The sequence below is a fragment of the Cupressus sempervirens genome, chromosome 7 (assembly GCF_028749045.1).
Source record: "Cupressus sempervirens isolate cs-2001-9-10 chromosome 7, ASM2874904v1, whole genome shotgun sequence".
Taxonomy (NCBI): Eukaryota; Viridiplantae; Streptophyta; class Pinopsida; order Cupressales; family Cupressaceae; genus Cupressus; species Cupressus sempervirens.
The window spans coordinates 67457759-67475454 of record NC_143124.1 but is presented as its reverse complement, the minus strand read 5'-3'; the positions used below and the strand labels follow the sequence as shown (position 1 = coordinate 67475454).

The 17696-nt window shown below is 36.6% G+C and overlaps 1 protein-coding gene across 2 annotated transcripts in view; it reads right to left on the bottom strand.

Annotated features, from left to right (window-relative positions):
- Positions 1 to 17696, bottom strand: part of LOC149545517 (vacuolar fusion protein MON1 homolog) — an 83554-nt gene that overhangs the window by 51780 nt on the left and 14078 nt on the right. For both annotated transcript variants that reach the window (XM_089790685.1, XM_089790684.1), the window contains exons 5-8: positions 13042 to 13143; positions 12798 to 12919; positions 11661 to 11793; positions 9263 to 9354 (exon numbers count right to left, since the gene is read on the bottom strand). In XM_089790685.1, coding sequence (XP_089646811.1) covers positions 9263 to 9354; positions 11661 to 11793; positions 12798 to 12919; positions 13042 to 13143 — 449 coding nt within the window. The remainder of the gene's footprint in view (positions 1 to 9262; positions 9355 to 11660; positions 11794 to 12797; positions 12920 to 13041; positions 13144 to 17696) is intronic.

Sequence of the window (17696 nt, the reverse complement as noted above, 5' to 3'; positions counted from 1 at the left end):
ACTGGTAATGACGGGTTTGGCGCCCTCCATCCATCTAAATGCCCCTTTCCGTGTCAGATCAGTAAGGGTGGCTACTACTTGGGAAAAACCTTTAGCGAATCACCTGTAATAAGAACAAAGGCCAAGGAAGCTCCGCAACTCAGATCTTTGCTTGTATCTTTTCCCGATGTACCTTAACTCCCTCTGCACCAATCATGTGACCCAGATAGAGAATCTTAGTTAAACCAAATTCACGCTTAGACTCCTTTGCAAATAAAGAGTGTTCTTCCATGAGGCTAAGGATCTCATCTAGGTGCTGCAAATGTTCCTCCCAAATCCTACTAAAGATCAAGATGTCATCAAAGAAGACCAGCACACTCTTTCGTAACTACTTTTTAAAGATGTGGTTCATGCATTACTAAAAAGTAGTTGGTGCGTTAGTGGGCCCAAATGGCATCACCAAAAATTCATAGTGTACGTCGTGGCATATAAAAGTTGTCTTATGCACATCCTCCTCTCGGACTCATATCTGATGGTAACCCGATCGAAGATCTATCTTCGAGAAATAAAAAGCTCCATGAAGCTCATCCAATAACTCATCAATGCGAGGAATTGGATACCTGATTTTAATGGTCCTCTTATTAAGCGCACGGTAATCAATACACATTCGAAAGGTGTCATCCTTCTTTTTAACCAACACCACTGAAAAGGCAAAAGGGCTGAAGTTGGGCCTAATATGTCCCATATCTAGCAGTTCCTTAATCTTCTTCTCTATCTCTTCCTTGTAATGCCTAGGGTGACGATAAGGAGTGGTAATGACGGGTTTAGCACCCTCCTCTACCTCAATGATATGCTCAAACCCTCTATTTGGTGGAATACCTGGAGGTAAATTTTCAAATACCCTCCTATGTTTGTTAAGCACCATCCGGATGTCACAATGGTATTGTTGTTCTATATCCTGAGTTTCCTTAGAAGAGATGAAACATTGTGTCACCCACTCAATATCATCGTGCCCCAAAATGGCTTCCGTCCTGTGAGTTGTTATCAATCTGGGCTCCCCTTCTGGCATAGCCTTGAGGACCACCTATCGGCCAATTCTGGAAGAGCTACAACTGCATCTTCTCATGGTCAATTGTACATCTGCTTATGGTCTGTAACCACCATCTCCCCAACATGGCATCTAGTCCATCTAAATCCACTACATAAAAATCTACCTCAAGAAGGAAATCATGAAAATGAATCGGACGTCCTGATACCTTCCCTGCGCATCTCAATCTCTCACCTCTTGCCACCCTAACCTCAAACTCAGGTATGTCATCAATCTGTAAATTCCTCTTGGTAACCCATCGTGACCTTATGAAGTTAGATGAGGCACCTGTATCCAAGAGACATAATACATTGTCCCCTAACAATTCCTTTCAAACGAAAGGGGTGTCTTGTGGGATTGCTAGAAAGTGATGCTATGATAGGAGGCTACCCTTGGGTACTTGCCTTCTTCCCTCTCGGTGGTCGATCCTCGTTCTCCTCCTCATCACTGCCCTCAACATCGCTGCCATCCTGCTGCTCATCCTCCTCCTTTGAAAGTACCTCTACATAATGTATATTGCCCTTGCCAAGGCATCTATGATCCGGCGTCCATAGCTCTCTACAAGTGAAGCATAGCTTCTTCCTCCTGAGTTCATTTCGTGTCTCAAAATCCATCCTGGGAGGTGTAGCCTTATGCTAGTTTTTGTTCCTTTGGAAATAAGAGGTCCCCTTATACGTCTTCTTAAGAGGCTATAATATCAAAGAGGGTGACTCTAGATCTTGTGCGATCTTAATAGCATCATCTAGAGTGTTTGGTTTAAGTACCTTAATTAAATCTCTATATCTATCCTACAAACTCTCAATTGATTGCATTACCTTACGTTGTTTTGTCATGTCAGAAACCATCACCGAGATCCGTTGAAACTCGTCAATGAAATCATCTAGAGATCCGCCATGTCATTGCTGTGTCAAATCCCTGTAATAGACCTCTATATCCTTTATGTCAAAGCGAGTAATCAGCTTAGAGCTAAAAGTCTCATATGGTGTAATGAGACTATGATCTTGTGTAACCAACCCATGGTGCCACCAATCATATGCCACTCCCTCTACGTGTATCATAGAAAATTTGATGACTTATGTCTCTTACATAGGCTTAAGAGTTACGTATGTGTCTAGCTTATGAATCCAAGATCTCGCAAATGTCTTACTAATGCCATCAAAAGTATGGAGAGACAATTTGTTCATGGCATGCTTTAGGTCTTTGTTTAGCGCTCTAAGCCTCCTATCTTGCTGTTGTCTATCTAACTCCCTTTTCTAATTAATATATTGGACAAAGGACATATTTTGTTTAATAGGATCAGGAAACAAATCTCATTCATCATACATTGTCAAACATTGTCCGATAGTAAATTTGGTGTTGGTGGTGTTTTCTTTCCTTCTGCATTAAACACTGGCATTAAAGGCCTATCAATGTTGCGTGTGGTAGCCCTAACAGCTTAGGGTGATCCGGCTACACTATTACCTCCACTGTGATTACTCGGGGCTTTCCTATTAACTAGGGCTAATTGTTGTATATTAATTGCAAGTTGTTGAAGCGCATCAGCTATGTTATTCTGCCCATCTCTAATAGCCCGCAATGTTTCCCTTACTTCCCTGTCCTGTTTAGTTTCATTATGTGTCATTTCAATGTTGTTTACCTGTTTTGCCTGTTCAAAATGATCAACCTGTTTAGTTTGTTCAATTTGTTCACATGTTCCAAAAATTAATTTCTCATCCATTGTATAGCTATCTTCAATATCAATTTGTTTAGAAGACCCTACTTGTTTCAGTTGGAGGTGACTAAAATTATAAAGTTTTTTCTTCATACCCCACTATCATTTTATTTTCTTGTTTAACCCACAGGATGGCAAGACTTGTGGCTCTGATACCACTTTAATAATCCTTGCTAGATATGATTAAAGAAATCAAATTTGGACTAGAAGAATTTCGTTAAATAGTTGGCAGTTAACTGGAATATGAAGGTCGGGTATTTTTGTTAGATATAAGACTATAGGAGTAATCCCACAATCACTCATTAAGATGTAAATCAGAGAATACAACTGAACCCAAATACTTTTCATTTACCATTTGTTGTTATAACAATAAGGACCAATGCAAAACCGATGAAGAAAACATTCATATGAACCGAACAGTTCCTTACAATTGGATAAGTGCAGACTCTTGAATATAACACTCCACTCAATCATAGTTCAAAACCATTGTAACTATAATTTCGTTCACTTACATGTGATAACAGTGAGATGGATGCGACAATTTGGACCTGGGTGTCTGCAAAAGAAATCAGATTGTTCATGTGACTAGGTAATCAGCAATGTTGTCGCTAGCTACTCCTCAGTGATAGTCACCATCGAGACCCTCTCTCCTTGACGTGGAGTCCAGATAGCCATTCTTGTAAACTGCACAAATCCCATGACCACTGCTGATACTGGTGAGACTCCTATAGCATATTAGTCTCAGCCCGCAAGTTGCACCAAGTGAATACCTTAATCGACCTTCAAGAGCGAAAGGAGAGGAATGTCAAATATCAGGAGAATTTGTTGATGACGTTCAAACTATGCTTGCTCACGAGGATACTTTACCCAACTGTATGTTGACTTCTGACGGCTATTGAAAAGACCATACCAGTCCATGCCTCCCAGTTCTGCTCCTATAATCTCTTAGTTGATGTAGTTACTGGTCATCATATACAAAAGAAAATGATATGTCTGAATATTGTTCTTACTGTATGCTTCAACCAATAACTTACTTCCAATCTTGAAAACAATGTCACAGGTCTTGTTGTCGATTTCTACCAAAAATTGCCTTTTGAATCCAAATGAGGTACCGGGGTGATGTCCAACTTCCTCACACAACTCAAGGGGTTTCGTCCTTAGAGTTACCAATCACACTAAAGCAACCGCCTGAAACAAATTTTAATATTTATCATATTCATTCGTTACGTCTTTCCCAAGACGTAGTCTCTTATTTATAACCTCGAAGTGAGGGAAAAGTGTTGGAATAAGAAATGTGGGATAAAACACGAATTTCATCTTCTAGTCACTTAAGTCACTTTATAAAGTGAATGTCTTAATAAAACATAAAGTAACTTTATTAAAGTACTTTAATACATTAAATGACGAACTTAAGACAAATCTTCCCTTGTGACTAGCAGGCATCCTTACTGGAAATGTTGTTAATCTATCCGGATGTGGAGATAGATTAACTAGGCGCCAAAAGGACTAGCACGAAAGAGAGGACATGACAGATCTATCCAAAATAAAATGCTTCAGATGCGAAAGTTTTGGACACTACAGATCTAATTGCCCTGAGAATTCTAAATAGCAAGTGAATTGTACAAACATTACTAGGGAAGAAGATAACTATGATCCTGAGAATCGTGCATTGCATTCAGCATTATCAAATGATGTCTCAAGTAAAGAAGGGGTGATTGATAGTGGATCATCTTGACATATTACAGGATACAAGGAAGCGCTAGTCTCTATATCAAAAAAGGTTAATGGTGAAGTCACCATCGGTGATAATTCAACTAATTCGGTCAAAGGAATTGGAAATTGCACCTTGAAACTAAAGTCGAGCAGTTCTCTTCTACTCAAAGGAGTACTCTATGCACCAAAAATAAAAAAGAATCTAATCTTGGTTACAACACTTGAAGATGATGGACATAATGTTGCATTCATGGACAGTAAAATCATAACCTGGGCTAGAACTCCTTAATTAAGAAAGCAAAATTGATTGGTCAAAGAAAAGGGTATTTGTATGAATTAAATTCAGAACCTAGTCGACCTATTCAAGCCTTAATTCATGAAGTTTCGGATATAAATGAAATATGGCACAAAAGGTTAGGACATCTAAATTTCAAAACTTTATCAACCATGGAGAAGATGGTTACTAGTTTACCTAAACTGAATAAAGATCACTCAAGCATATGCAAAGGATGCGCTCTAAGTAAGAACACCAAAAATTCATTTCATGATAGCACTAGGAAAACTAACAATGTTTTGGAATGAATCCACTCAAATCTATGTGGACCTATGTCTGTTCCTTCTCTTGGAGGATTCTGGTACTATATAGTTTTCATAGATGACTTCTCTAGGAAAACTTGAATTTACTTCTTAAAATACAAAAAATCAAAAGAAATCCTAAAGAGATTTAAAGAATTTAAAACCTTAACTGAAAACTTATCATGACATAAAATTAAAACTCTTAGAACTGATAATGGACCGGAATACACCTCAGATTTGTTTTAAAGGTTTTGTAAAGAAACAAGAATTAAGAGGGAGTATATCGTTCCTTATAACCTGCAACAAAACAGGGTAGCAAAAAGGAAGAATAGAACAATTATACAGATCAAAATCTAGACTATTATCTTTGCGCAAAAGCATCTTGTATTGTTGTCTATATTCAAGACAAAAGTCCTCACTCCTACCTAAGAGATAAAACTCCTAAAAAAATCTTTACTAAGGTTAAACCTAATATAAGTCATCTTAGGATTTTTGAGTGCCTAGTATATATATATCTTCCAAAAGAAAAGAAAAACTAAGTTAGAACCCTCTGGGAGGAAAGGTATCTTTGTAGGGTATAGTGAAACATCTAAAGCATATGGGATTTTCATACCTAGTCAGAAAAATATTGAACTTAATAGGGATATAATTTTTGAAAAAGATTTAGCATTCAAAAGTGCCCTAAGTTCTGAAGAACCCTCTCCATTACCGAATTCTAAAAGAATATTGAATATGAGTTTGAGAGAGAGAACATTGAAGAAATTGAAGATGAAATTCAAAATCTTAATCTTGAAGAAACTCAAAATTCTAAAAAAAATCACTTTGGGCCATTAAGACAGTAGAGGAAGCACAAGACTTCACTGCACAATCTGGAACAATCAGAGAAAGCAAAATACCCAAAAGATTTTCTAGTTATGCGGTAAACATGAATGACTTGTCTAAATCAAAACCAACCAATGTTTCAGATGCTATTAACATATAGCTTGGAAAGATGGTGACAGAATAATACCAATCTATTATGAATAATGATGTTTGGAAAATAGTTCCAAGACTTGAAGGAAAATCAGTTGTTTTTTCCAAGTGGATATTTAAAATAAAACATGTTGTTGATGGTAGCACTAAAAAATATAAAGCCAGATTTGTAGCCAGGGGATTCTCTCAGAAAGAAGGGATTGATTATGATGAAACCTTTGCTCCAATCGCCAAATACACTTGTGTAAGAGCAGTCCTAGCTAAAGCAAGAACAAAGGGATGGAAAGTACATCAGATGGATGTAAAAACAGCATTCCTGAATGGAAAGATTATAAAAGAGTTATATTTTGAGCAACCTGAAGGATTTGAAACTCATGACCCTAAAGTTTTTGTTTGCAGGCTCAAGAAAGCTCTCTATGGGCTTAAACAAGCTCCAAGGGCTTGGAATGAAAGAATTAATAAGTATCTCACCGGCTTAGAATTTTTCAAAAGTGAAGCCGATCCAAATCTATATTATAAAAGGGATAAAGATGATATGATAATTTTGATACTATATATTGATGATTTACTAATAACAGGTGATGATCATCTCATAGATCAATGCAAAAGAGATCTAATTACAAAATTCAAGATGAAAGATTTGGGACTCCATTACTTCCTAGGACTGAAAGTAAGGTAGAATTCTAACAACATTATACTTAATCAAGGGAAGTATACATTAAACAAATTTGGAATGTGGAACTGCAAGTCTATGTCTTCTCCAATGGAGACTAATTTACATAAAGAAGCGGTAACAAAATCACCTTCCATTAATTCTACTCTCTATAAACAGATGATTGGGTCCCTTATATACTCGGTAAATACAAGACCTGATATTTGCTATGCTGTTAACGCCTTAAGTCAATTTATGTGTGAGCCAAAGGAGATTCACCTAGTTGCAGTCAAACACATTATGAGATACTTACAAGGCACTCTTAACCTTGGGCTTAAATATGAGAAAGTTGACATGGATTTACATGGATTTGTAGACTCAGATTGGGGTGGAAGTGTTAAGGATAGAAAAAATACTTCTGGATGCTATTTCAATTTAGGATCAGCAATGATATCATGGATATGCAAAAAAAGTCTTCAGTAGCACAAAGTTCCACAAAAGTCGAATACATTACAGCAGCGATGGCCTCTCGAGAAGCAATTTGGCTTAGGAAGTTACTTGTGGGACTATTTGGTCAAGCCATGAATCCTACGATTATTCATTGTGATAATCAGAGTTCCATCAAACTTTCTGTGAATCCAGTTTTTCATGACAGATCCGAGCATATTGAAATCCCTTACCATTATGTACGAGATATGGTAGGCAGGAATACTATAAAATTAGAATACATTTATACTACAAATCAGACAACAGATATTCTTACCAAACCTCTCACTCGAGTGAAGATAGATTACTTCGAGAAAAGACTTGGTATGATTGAATTATAAAATTTTGTATTCTTTAAATTATTAATAAAATAATTTTATTGTCAGGCTATTGATTGTTATGGGCTGCACCATCTGTATTCATTGTTTAAGAGGTGATGATCTCTGAGATAATGATTACTTGTATAAAGGACATTATGAGAGATGACGGCCTCTTAGATAATGTGTTGAAAAATAAGGAACTACTATTAGATCTAGATGAGTTCAAGATCATTTGTGACAGAGATTTCTATGCCTAGGAATCACAACTTGGATAAAGGAAGAACTTATTCTTTAGACTTTATCCTGTGTTCTGGTAGATCTTAAACTCAGGATCAAGTTGTGATATAGGATTGCTAGTACCTGTGAGTCACAACGTAGATAAATGAAGAGTTTAATCATTCTTCATATTTTATCCTATGTGCATTGCATTACATGCAACACTAACATCACTAGTATAAGTGATAAGTCATATCACAAGATGTTATATGACATAGTATCATGTGTTCCATGATAACACTTGCTCAGAAGATTCAGCCAGATATAGAGTATCAGCCTATGCTTATTTATCGTAATTGATGATGGTAGATATGTTATCTCTCAGTATGATTATCAAGTTAAGAGGGAGTGTTAAACTTCTAATATTGATACTCATATTGGTTTGAGTGTACATACCGTACATTAATCTTTTCCCTTAGAATACCATTCTAAAGGCATTTAAATACATTATACTTGACTGTAGAATGAGCGGAGATCCTTGGCAAGGACTTTGTTATGCACTAACTATAACAATTTAGTTATGTTAGTTAAATCATTTGTCATCTCCTTGAGCACCAATTTCTATAAGGTAGTGTGGGCCGACCTAGAGAGGGTCATGTCCGAAATAGGATTTATGCAACAGGGAGCACACCAAGGGCGCTGCCTCCAAACCCCCATTCAATAATTAGGAGGGAAATTGCAGCAATCAAGATGGGTAAATTTTAACCTTCAAGTCGAATATTTAACTAGGCTCCATATAATAATAATAGTGAAATGATGGTTGTTAGGTATGTATACTTTTGGTCGTGATTTTTTTCAATAATGAAAGTTGTTAGGTATGTATCTTTTGGCCACGATTTTTTTCAATAATGAAAGATTCGTCAAGATTTTATAGAATTTGTCGTCGGTAGAAATTGTGTATCAGCCGACGGGTCCCTTCGGAAAGGAAATTGTGTATCAACCGACGGGTCTTTTCGGAAAGAAAATTGTGTATCAGCCGACGGGTCCCTTCGGAAAGGTTCTTGTTATGTAGCCGACGGGTCCCTTCGGAAAGGTTTTTGTTATGTAGCGACATGCTGTATGTGGCTGACGGACTCCTTCGAGAAAGTTCTTTGGAAAGTATTTATAACCCCTTCGGGAAGCATTGTATTCATCTTATCATTGAAGCATAATGTAATGTTCTGGCATATGCGAATAATAATAAGAAGATTTCTGCTGTTCGTGTTCATGTTCACTATCTGTGTGTGTTTCTTAATTAATCTATGCGGTAAATAGAATTTTCATACAATTGAAAAAAAATGCTAGTACAAACTAATATTGTTTCCTTTCAAGTTACAAAAATCGCTAACAATATTATTATTTTCTGTTCAAATTAATGTAGAATTTGACAGGATTTTATATATTTTCCAGGAGGGGGCTTCTTAACGCTTACACTAACCACATAAATGATAGGGAAAGATTCTGTTAATAGCTTAATGCCTGTAAAAATTTAAAATAATCTCTCCAAATACCTGAAAGACTCAGAAGATACTACAAAGTTTGAGAGTAAAAGTATATCATCTGGATGAAGAGTTGCTTTTTGAGCCCCAGCAGTGCTAATAACCTGCAATAAATATGATCCACAAGTGTTCCACTGTTAAATGCAGCTTGTACAGATATGTATATAACCAGCTTGTACAGATATGTATATAACCAGATAGAGTACAGGCATCTAATGTAAAAAGCAGAAACCAATCAAAGATTCATAACAAATGTTTTGTAGGCATAATGATTGAGAAACCTAGATTTATGTTCTCCCTATAGCACCCCTTGAGGATCAAAGAGACAAGCCCTATAAGAAACTCATTAGCTATCTATTTTAAATGATGTTATTCCAAATAATTACGTATATAATGGCATAGTTATCTTTCTCTTGTATGCTCCCCTATTTCTTTTGCAAAATCAAATTATTTATGTCTTCCACCATTCAATGAATTACTGAGATTACTCATCCTGTTGTTAGAATGATTGACCATAGATTTTGTTCCTTTTGTTCGTAATGGATCAATGATGCTGGTTTCTACATAATCTACAAATTGTCTGCACTGTAGTATGTACTTCCCATTATAAAATTCCATGAGCACTGTTGAAGTTGGATGCATTGTCAAACTGAACCACCATTTGAAACTGCTGCCATTGATGAGTATATACAGTAGCTGTTCAAGGCACTCATAATATACAGGAAATCAACCAAATAAAATATAGGAATAAGAACGGGAAAGTAATTTCACTCTGCCATCAACGTTATTTTTCCAAAAATACTTTCAACAAGAACTTGAGGAGCCAGGCCACCCAATAAGGTGTTAGCAAGGGGGATTGACAATGCTCCATAATAGGCCATCCTAGAATGGACCAGAGGGTCCCAATGCTGGTGAGTTGAGGAGCCGACTTACAACCTCCCCCCGCCAACTCCACAAGATAGTGTGGGTTTTCAGAAAGATATAGCAGGATGGAGAAAGTAGGTACAAACTACCAAGTAAGAGGACTGTGGTAGAAATCCCTCATGGACTTGGTGTGTAAATCACTTTGGGCACACCCATCATGTCTCTCCTCCAAACTCCAATATGTCTGTGGAATATTATTGGTAATCTATAAATATAGTAAGATGCTTAACCCTAATTTTGTGTGGGTGTAATTTGTGTGTGTGGATATTTGTACATATTGCTTTTGGTTGCAAGACTCAAGTCCCAGGGTGCATTATCACAAGGATACTTAATTGGTGAAATGTAACTATGGAGGAAACTCTGTAGTTAAGCGCGCTCAGGCTGGAGTAGTACTGGGATGGGTGACCTCCCGGGAAGTCCCGGTGCTTCACCCCTGTGAGCATCACCTAGATCCAATGAGTGCTAAGTGTTCCATTTATTCTCATGAGAGATGGATTCATGTTGAATCACTACTCATGAAACATGGGTCAATGAGTTTGACTCAAAATCACACAGTTAAATCCTGATATTCACATCACAACTGTAACCCTGATTTGTTACCATTGTAGTTTGTAGGTCAAGTTCTATAACAAATTAGAAAGGGGACATCACAATTTTGTCTTCAATTCAATCATTCTTTTGTACTCACAATTTTAAGTTTCAATCTTTAGGAGAAAAGTTTAAGTGTTTGCTACTTTCAACAAGAGATTATAAAACCTTGTCTTCCGATGAAATGCTAAGAGCCTTTGGCCCTCACTTGAGAACAAAAACATAAGTTTTACATAATGTCTGTTTTAACTTTTTACCATCCATGTAAGGGAACATTTTTATTTTTAATACTCTTCAAAAGGCAATCTCCCCTTCAAATTTGAAGAAAGTCTTACCTCCTTGCGCATTCTTTTTTGGAACAAATTAGATTGTTATCAATGTCTCAGCTGAAATTAAAGCTTACTAATAATGGATGTAACACTGACAAGAATGACTTTTGAGATAGTTTGATGTGAGAACATATACATTCAATATTTAGTACACTGGCAAGTCAGATTAATAGCTGGGAAATACAAAATTTTATGAAACAAAGCTTTTTCAATTGTCCTTTTTAAAACAATGGTACAGTCAAATTCCATAGCTTTAATGGAAAATACACTCAAATTATATTCCTTCCTTCTCCAGCTTTTGTTGTGACAAAAACCCTTCATTTAGCATGCATAATATTAAACGTTTTTTATAATTTTTTAACAAGATTAGATCTCCTATTTTTTAAAGTAAAAGCAAAAAAAAAATTTTAATGGCAGTAAGAGTTTTTCCCTTGACTGTATCCCCTTCTGATTCATGCCTGATATATAACTGCCAACACATCTCAAAGACCCTTATAGGCTATAAGCTTTAAAATCACGTGTGTAAAACCAGACTGAATACAACAAAGCTTATAAAGCACAGTATTTACCTTGTGCCTGCACATAAGAATGGCAAATAGGACCTGAGAATCCACAATATCTTGCAGGGCACCACCTGCAGCTTGTCTTGTGGCATAGGTCAGAGGAACACATGTAAAGGCATGTAAAAATGTTGCAGGGTTCCTTCAAGACAAAAAAATGAGCATATTTGTAAATATGGTGGATAGCTACATAATTGAAAGAGAAATCCATAAAAGAAACAGAGTACACAATACAATAAGTAGATAGTATTCTATTGCAGTTTAATTATTTGCTCCTTTTCATGTACAGATTTTTAATAATCTACGTGCATCCTATTTTTATTTTATATTTATTATTTTTATTGTGGAAACATGCCGCTTACACAGATATCAGCGTCTCTTATAAAATCTAAACAAAAAATATGTCTTCTGCTATGCAAATGTGTACAAGGAGTCCATCAAATTCAATCAAGTGTCAAACCTAGCCCAAATTTGCCTCTGGGGTTTAAGCCACAGTGGATGGCTTTTTTATTACACACCATCATCCTCACATATTGAGCAACAATCCTTTGGCATGAATTCTATTCCCCTAGTTGATCAATTAAGAAATTTAGTAAGTGCTCCTTGGAAATTTGTCTATGACATCTTACACCATTTTATGCAATTGTTTGCATACATAAGCCCTAGATGAGCTTAAAAGTTGAAGAGTTGGGATCCTTCGTATTTTTCATCACTAAAAGTGTTGTGTTACTACAGATACCAAAGTTCAAAACTCAAAAAGGATTAGCACCACTTAGCTTGGATGTAAACTATACATTTACATGCATTCCAAAACTAACTGTGATTTACAATGTCAAGAACCCATCAAGGATTAAGTTTTAAAAAATTGGTAACTGTTTGATACCAAAGTTTGAAACTCAAAAAGGATTAGCACCACTTAGCTTGGATATAAACTATACATTTACATGCATTCCAAAACTAACTGCGATTTACAATGTCAAGAACCTGTCAAGGATTAAGTTTAAAAAAATTGGTAACTATTTGGTTTACAAGAATTTCAAAGTTTAAATACTTAATAACAAAATATTAAATGACTGATTGCTTCAATTTTTGCCAAGGCATAAAAATAGATATTTAAAACAATTAGGAGAGTTGATAAAGCTATACCAGCTGAAAGCATGTATAAGGGAGGAAAACACCACATCTGTCCCTCCAAGAAGAGGCCTCATGTCAAACTTGGCATTTTTTTGGAAGTATCTCTCTATTGACTTTGTTAATATGAGCAACATCTGATGAACAAAAACTGAAAAGAAGTCAAGGTAGAAAAGACATACCAAGCTGAAATAGAAAATGGATATAGAAAGTGCTTGCCTTAATCAAGCACAAAAGAGAACAAAAAAGTGTTCATTACCTGGCCATAAAGAAGTTCAAGCTGTGCCCTCAAAGCTTGAAATGGCTCTTCTGTACAACTTATGCAAACAAGATATATTGGACCCTTCACTAAAAAAATGATCTGGCCAGATCAACAATACATTAAAGTCTTTAACAAATTTACAGAAAATGTAATATGATCTCAAAAGATATACTTGGAGTTGGTAGTACTGTAAGGAATTCAAGTACAATATACACTACATGATAATTCATCTGAAATTGTATCTATCTGAAAGTACAAAATTACAAATCCATTTTGCAATATAGCTGACGTAAGGAAAAGCTGTGATAAATTTAAAATGACAAATGATATAAGTTAAAGGTAATTTTACAAGATCAATAACATAGTCCACATTTTCCCAATCCATTTTCCACATGCAGATGATTTAAACAAACAGGACTCCACGAATATTATCCAGTCATTTCCAGTTCACTAAACATTTGTTCATTTATCACTCTTCCACATCCATTTTGTGACTTTAGATATAAATAATTAACTGCCCGAGTCATGCAAAAAATACTTGAGTAATCATTTGTTCTAGCTGGTACACTAGCTGGTACACAATGTATGCCACGTAGGAAGTTTTGAAATTTTCTAGTCATCTTGACCATTTATCATAGAACACAGCCTATGGTCCTTTGAAGATATCATAGCAACAAAAATATCTTGGCGAAAAAATTGCAAACTAGAAGTATAAAACTTCAAAAAAAAATCGGTATATAAAGGGAAAGAGATCACATTTAAAAAATCTAAATAAGGAACGAAAGCCACTAGCTTTTTAAAAATTAGGAGCATTCCCATAGCATGGAGGTACAAACAGAAAATAAACTATGTTCCACAGGGACCCATATCTTGCCTTGGTCGTCCCTATTTCCGAAACATTTTGGGGATTCGGGGTTCCATGTTAAGATAACTAAGCAAGAGGGAGAGGGGATGAATCAGTTATCCTCAGACCCTTTTAAACAAATCACCACACTTTTGACAACTTATACTTCACAGTAATTCACTCAGTAAACAGATTAACTTATTCAACTTCAAGCTTGCAAACAGATTTTTAGTTCCTACTGAGTATCAGCTTCACTAACCGAATTACAGTAGTATATAACAGTTTTCACATATGAATTAACACCGCTATTTTTAATGTGCAAACCCAATTAGGGTAAAAACCACTTGGGACTAGTCACCCAAAATATTTCACTCTTCTGAAGTGAGCTCGGTAAAGAGCCAACCCTGTTAAAGGTTACAAGCACACTTGCTAAGTGTGACCCTATTAAGGGATTTTCACCAAAGATCATCTACACCTTATCACTCTTCAATGAGTGGCCTATTTGAATGACTTACAAACATTCATGGAATGTCATCTTACAAAAGGATTTAAAAATAAAGATTGTTAAGTCCACTCGGTTATGATAGTTTCTTCTACAATGGTTGGAGAGTAACAGTAAAATGATATGATAAATATGCAACTCGCTTTGCTACTTCAGCCCTCCATTCTGCACACATCTTTCCTCACTAAATGGCCATCATAATGATTTCTTCATATCAATTCTCTTTGCCCATCAGATCTGCTCAGTATGCCCTTCAGCAACTTCAACAACTCTTCTAGCAAATAGACCAGCACCAACTTCACCTATAGGATCACCTCACTTTGTAAATGCTTCACCTGAGTTTGATCCAAATTCTTCTAATGAGGAACCTGATCATCACACATCTCCTAATACTAATGTTGGTCATTCTCCTATCAGGCCTAAGAGGTGGGCTAAGACACTCGTTGACATTCGTGATGATGAGCTCATTAATGGGAGAACTGCTCGAAAAAAGAGCAAAACTATAGAGTCTATTAACTTTGCTCTCGTGGCCAACATTCACATTGTGTTTGAACCTCAAACATACTCCAAGGCTAAAGGAATTCCAAAGTGGGAACAAGCCATGACATTTGAACACCAGAGCCTACAAAAGAACAACACCTAGGTCCTTTCTGATCTTCCACCAAGGAAGAAACCCATTGGCTACAAATGGGTTTACAAAATCAAATACAAATCAAATGGTACTTTGGATAAGTACAAAGCTCGTTTAGTGGCGAAAGGCTTTTCTAAGCATCAGGGCATTGATTATGAGGAGACCTTTGCTCCAACTACAAAGATGAGCACCATCAAATTAGTCCTAGCCATGGCAGCACAGTTTGGGTGGAAGGTCCATCAAATGTACGTCAAGAGTGCTTTCTCGAATGGTGATCTCCATGAAGAGGTCTACATGACACAGCCTCCTAGTTTCAAGGTTGTTGGTAAAGACCATCAGGTTCTCAGATTGATAATAGCTCTCTATGGCTTGAAGCAGGCCCCTTCGGTCATGGTACATCAAAATTAATAAGTACCTCAGTGATCAAGGCTTCAAGAGGAGTTCTTTAGACTCAAATCTGTACATGAAGACTACTGACAAAGACATCATCCTTCTGGTTATTTGTGTGGATAATCTTGAGAAGGTGCTCCAACGTTGTAGAGAACACAGTATCTCATTGAATCCTAAAAAGTTATTCAATGTTACCAAGTGAAGACTACTTGGGCACCTGGTCTCTATAGATGAGATTAAGATTGATCAGGAGCATGTAAAGGCCATTTAGCAACTCACAATCCCCTCTAACAGGAATGCAGTGAGATCCTATTTTGGTCAAGTAAACTTTCTCTGATGTTTTGTTCCTGATTTCATAGAGATTACCAAGAGCTTGACTGGGTTAATGAGCGAAAAGAACAATTTCAAGTGGACTAAAGAAGCTAGAAGAACTTTCTCTGGGATTAAGGAGATAATAAATCGAGCTCCAACATTAATGAATCTTGTTTATAGGAAGAATTTCCTCATGTACTGTTATTCATCTTAGCACACTTCATCAGGAATTTTACTACAAAAGGATGAGTCGAGGTCAGAAGCACCAATTGCCTTCATGGGTCTCCCTTGAAGAAATATGAGACGAATTATTCTTCATGTACTGTTATTCATCTTAGCACACTTTATCAGGAATTTTACCACAGAAGGATGAGTCGAGGTCAGAAGCACCAATTGCCTTCATGGGTCTCCCCTTGAAGAAATATGAGACGAATTATTCTTAGTGAAAAACATGGTGAAAAACATGCTTATGTTGTGGTTGAAGCCCTAAAACATTTCAGGTTTTATATTCTGCATTCTCATTCTGTAGGTTTATACATGATTCGGCGGTCAAGAGTATACTCAAAAAGCAAGAAGATGGAGTAAATAAAAGGACCACTTGGGTGGCGGAAATACAAGAATATGATCTAAGCCTACTAAGATAATCGGAGGTCAAGGACTATGTAAGCTGATTGCTGAAAGCCAGGGGATGAAAGGGAATGTCCAGTGTTTTGATTGTAAATGTAAGTGACGAATGGTTCTCTGATGTTGTGTATTATCTAACATACGGTGAGTGCCTAAAAGACCTGACTCCTAAGCAAAGAAGGAATTTGAAACCGAAAGCAACGAAATATGTCATATGGCAGGATACACTGTATGAGAAGGGGTTGGATGGGACCTTTCTTCGATGTGTATACAAAAAACAAATATAAAAACTCCTCAGAACATTTAATGATGAGGCTTGCGGAGGGCATTACTCATCAATGGTCACAAACTTCAAAATTCTAACAAATTGGTCGGGAATGTCCAGGGATGCCAAATTGGGTGGAAGCAATACCCAGGGATAACAAATGGGTGGCAAATTGCAAGAAGTGCAAAATCTTCACCAGAAGACCACAGTTTGGAGTCCTACCGCTGAAGCCAGTAGTCATGGATGAGCTATTTAAGCAGTAGGGATAGGACCCTTAACTCCTGTTTCTAGTGCCGGCCACAGTTACATACTGGCTGCAACTGATTACTTTACAAAATGGGTGGAAGCAATACCCACCAAGAAAACTACTTCGGAGGTGGTATGTGATTTCTTGAAAGAGAATATCTTAATATGTTTTGACTTGACTCCGACAAACTCAGAAATGAACTAAAACTGATGACACTCACAAGGTGTTCAACTAGTTCAAACTGTTCAATGAAGGAGTGAATCTTCGGAGTCAAGTGATCAGTTTTAGTTCATTTCTGAGTTTGCCAAGTCAGCAACTGCTCAAACCTATTGAGCCAGTTCAAGCAGTTCGCAGAGTTCATTTGAATCTGAGTTTGGGACAAATCATGGAGTTTGAGAGGGCTATCCCAAGACATCATAAGATGATTATCTAAGCTTAAGAATTTCTTACAGCTGGACAAAGAAGTTGGTCTGATCCTAGTCACCCGGTTCTTGCTTCAGTTTGCTTTCTACCATGCTGGAGGTGAGAAGGATTTTAGGTGATAATGAGAATCAAGATACGGTACAATTGCTGCTGTGTATTTCTACATCTGCCATAATATTCTCAGGCTTGTGCATGTATTGAAAGGTCAAGGATTATACCTCTGTACTAGTAAACTCATTTCTGCTATTGTAAAATGAAAGGAAAACTCTGTTATTGTAGTTTGTATGCATTTTTAAAGAAACAGATTTTACTGTTCAATCATTAAATATTCTTGCTTCTTGTGTTTTCTGGGTAGATTGTGTACCAAGATCACAATCCACCCAGAAAACACAGCAAGCTATTGTAATGGAATGT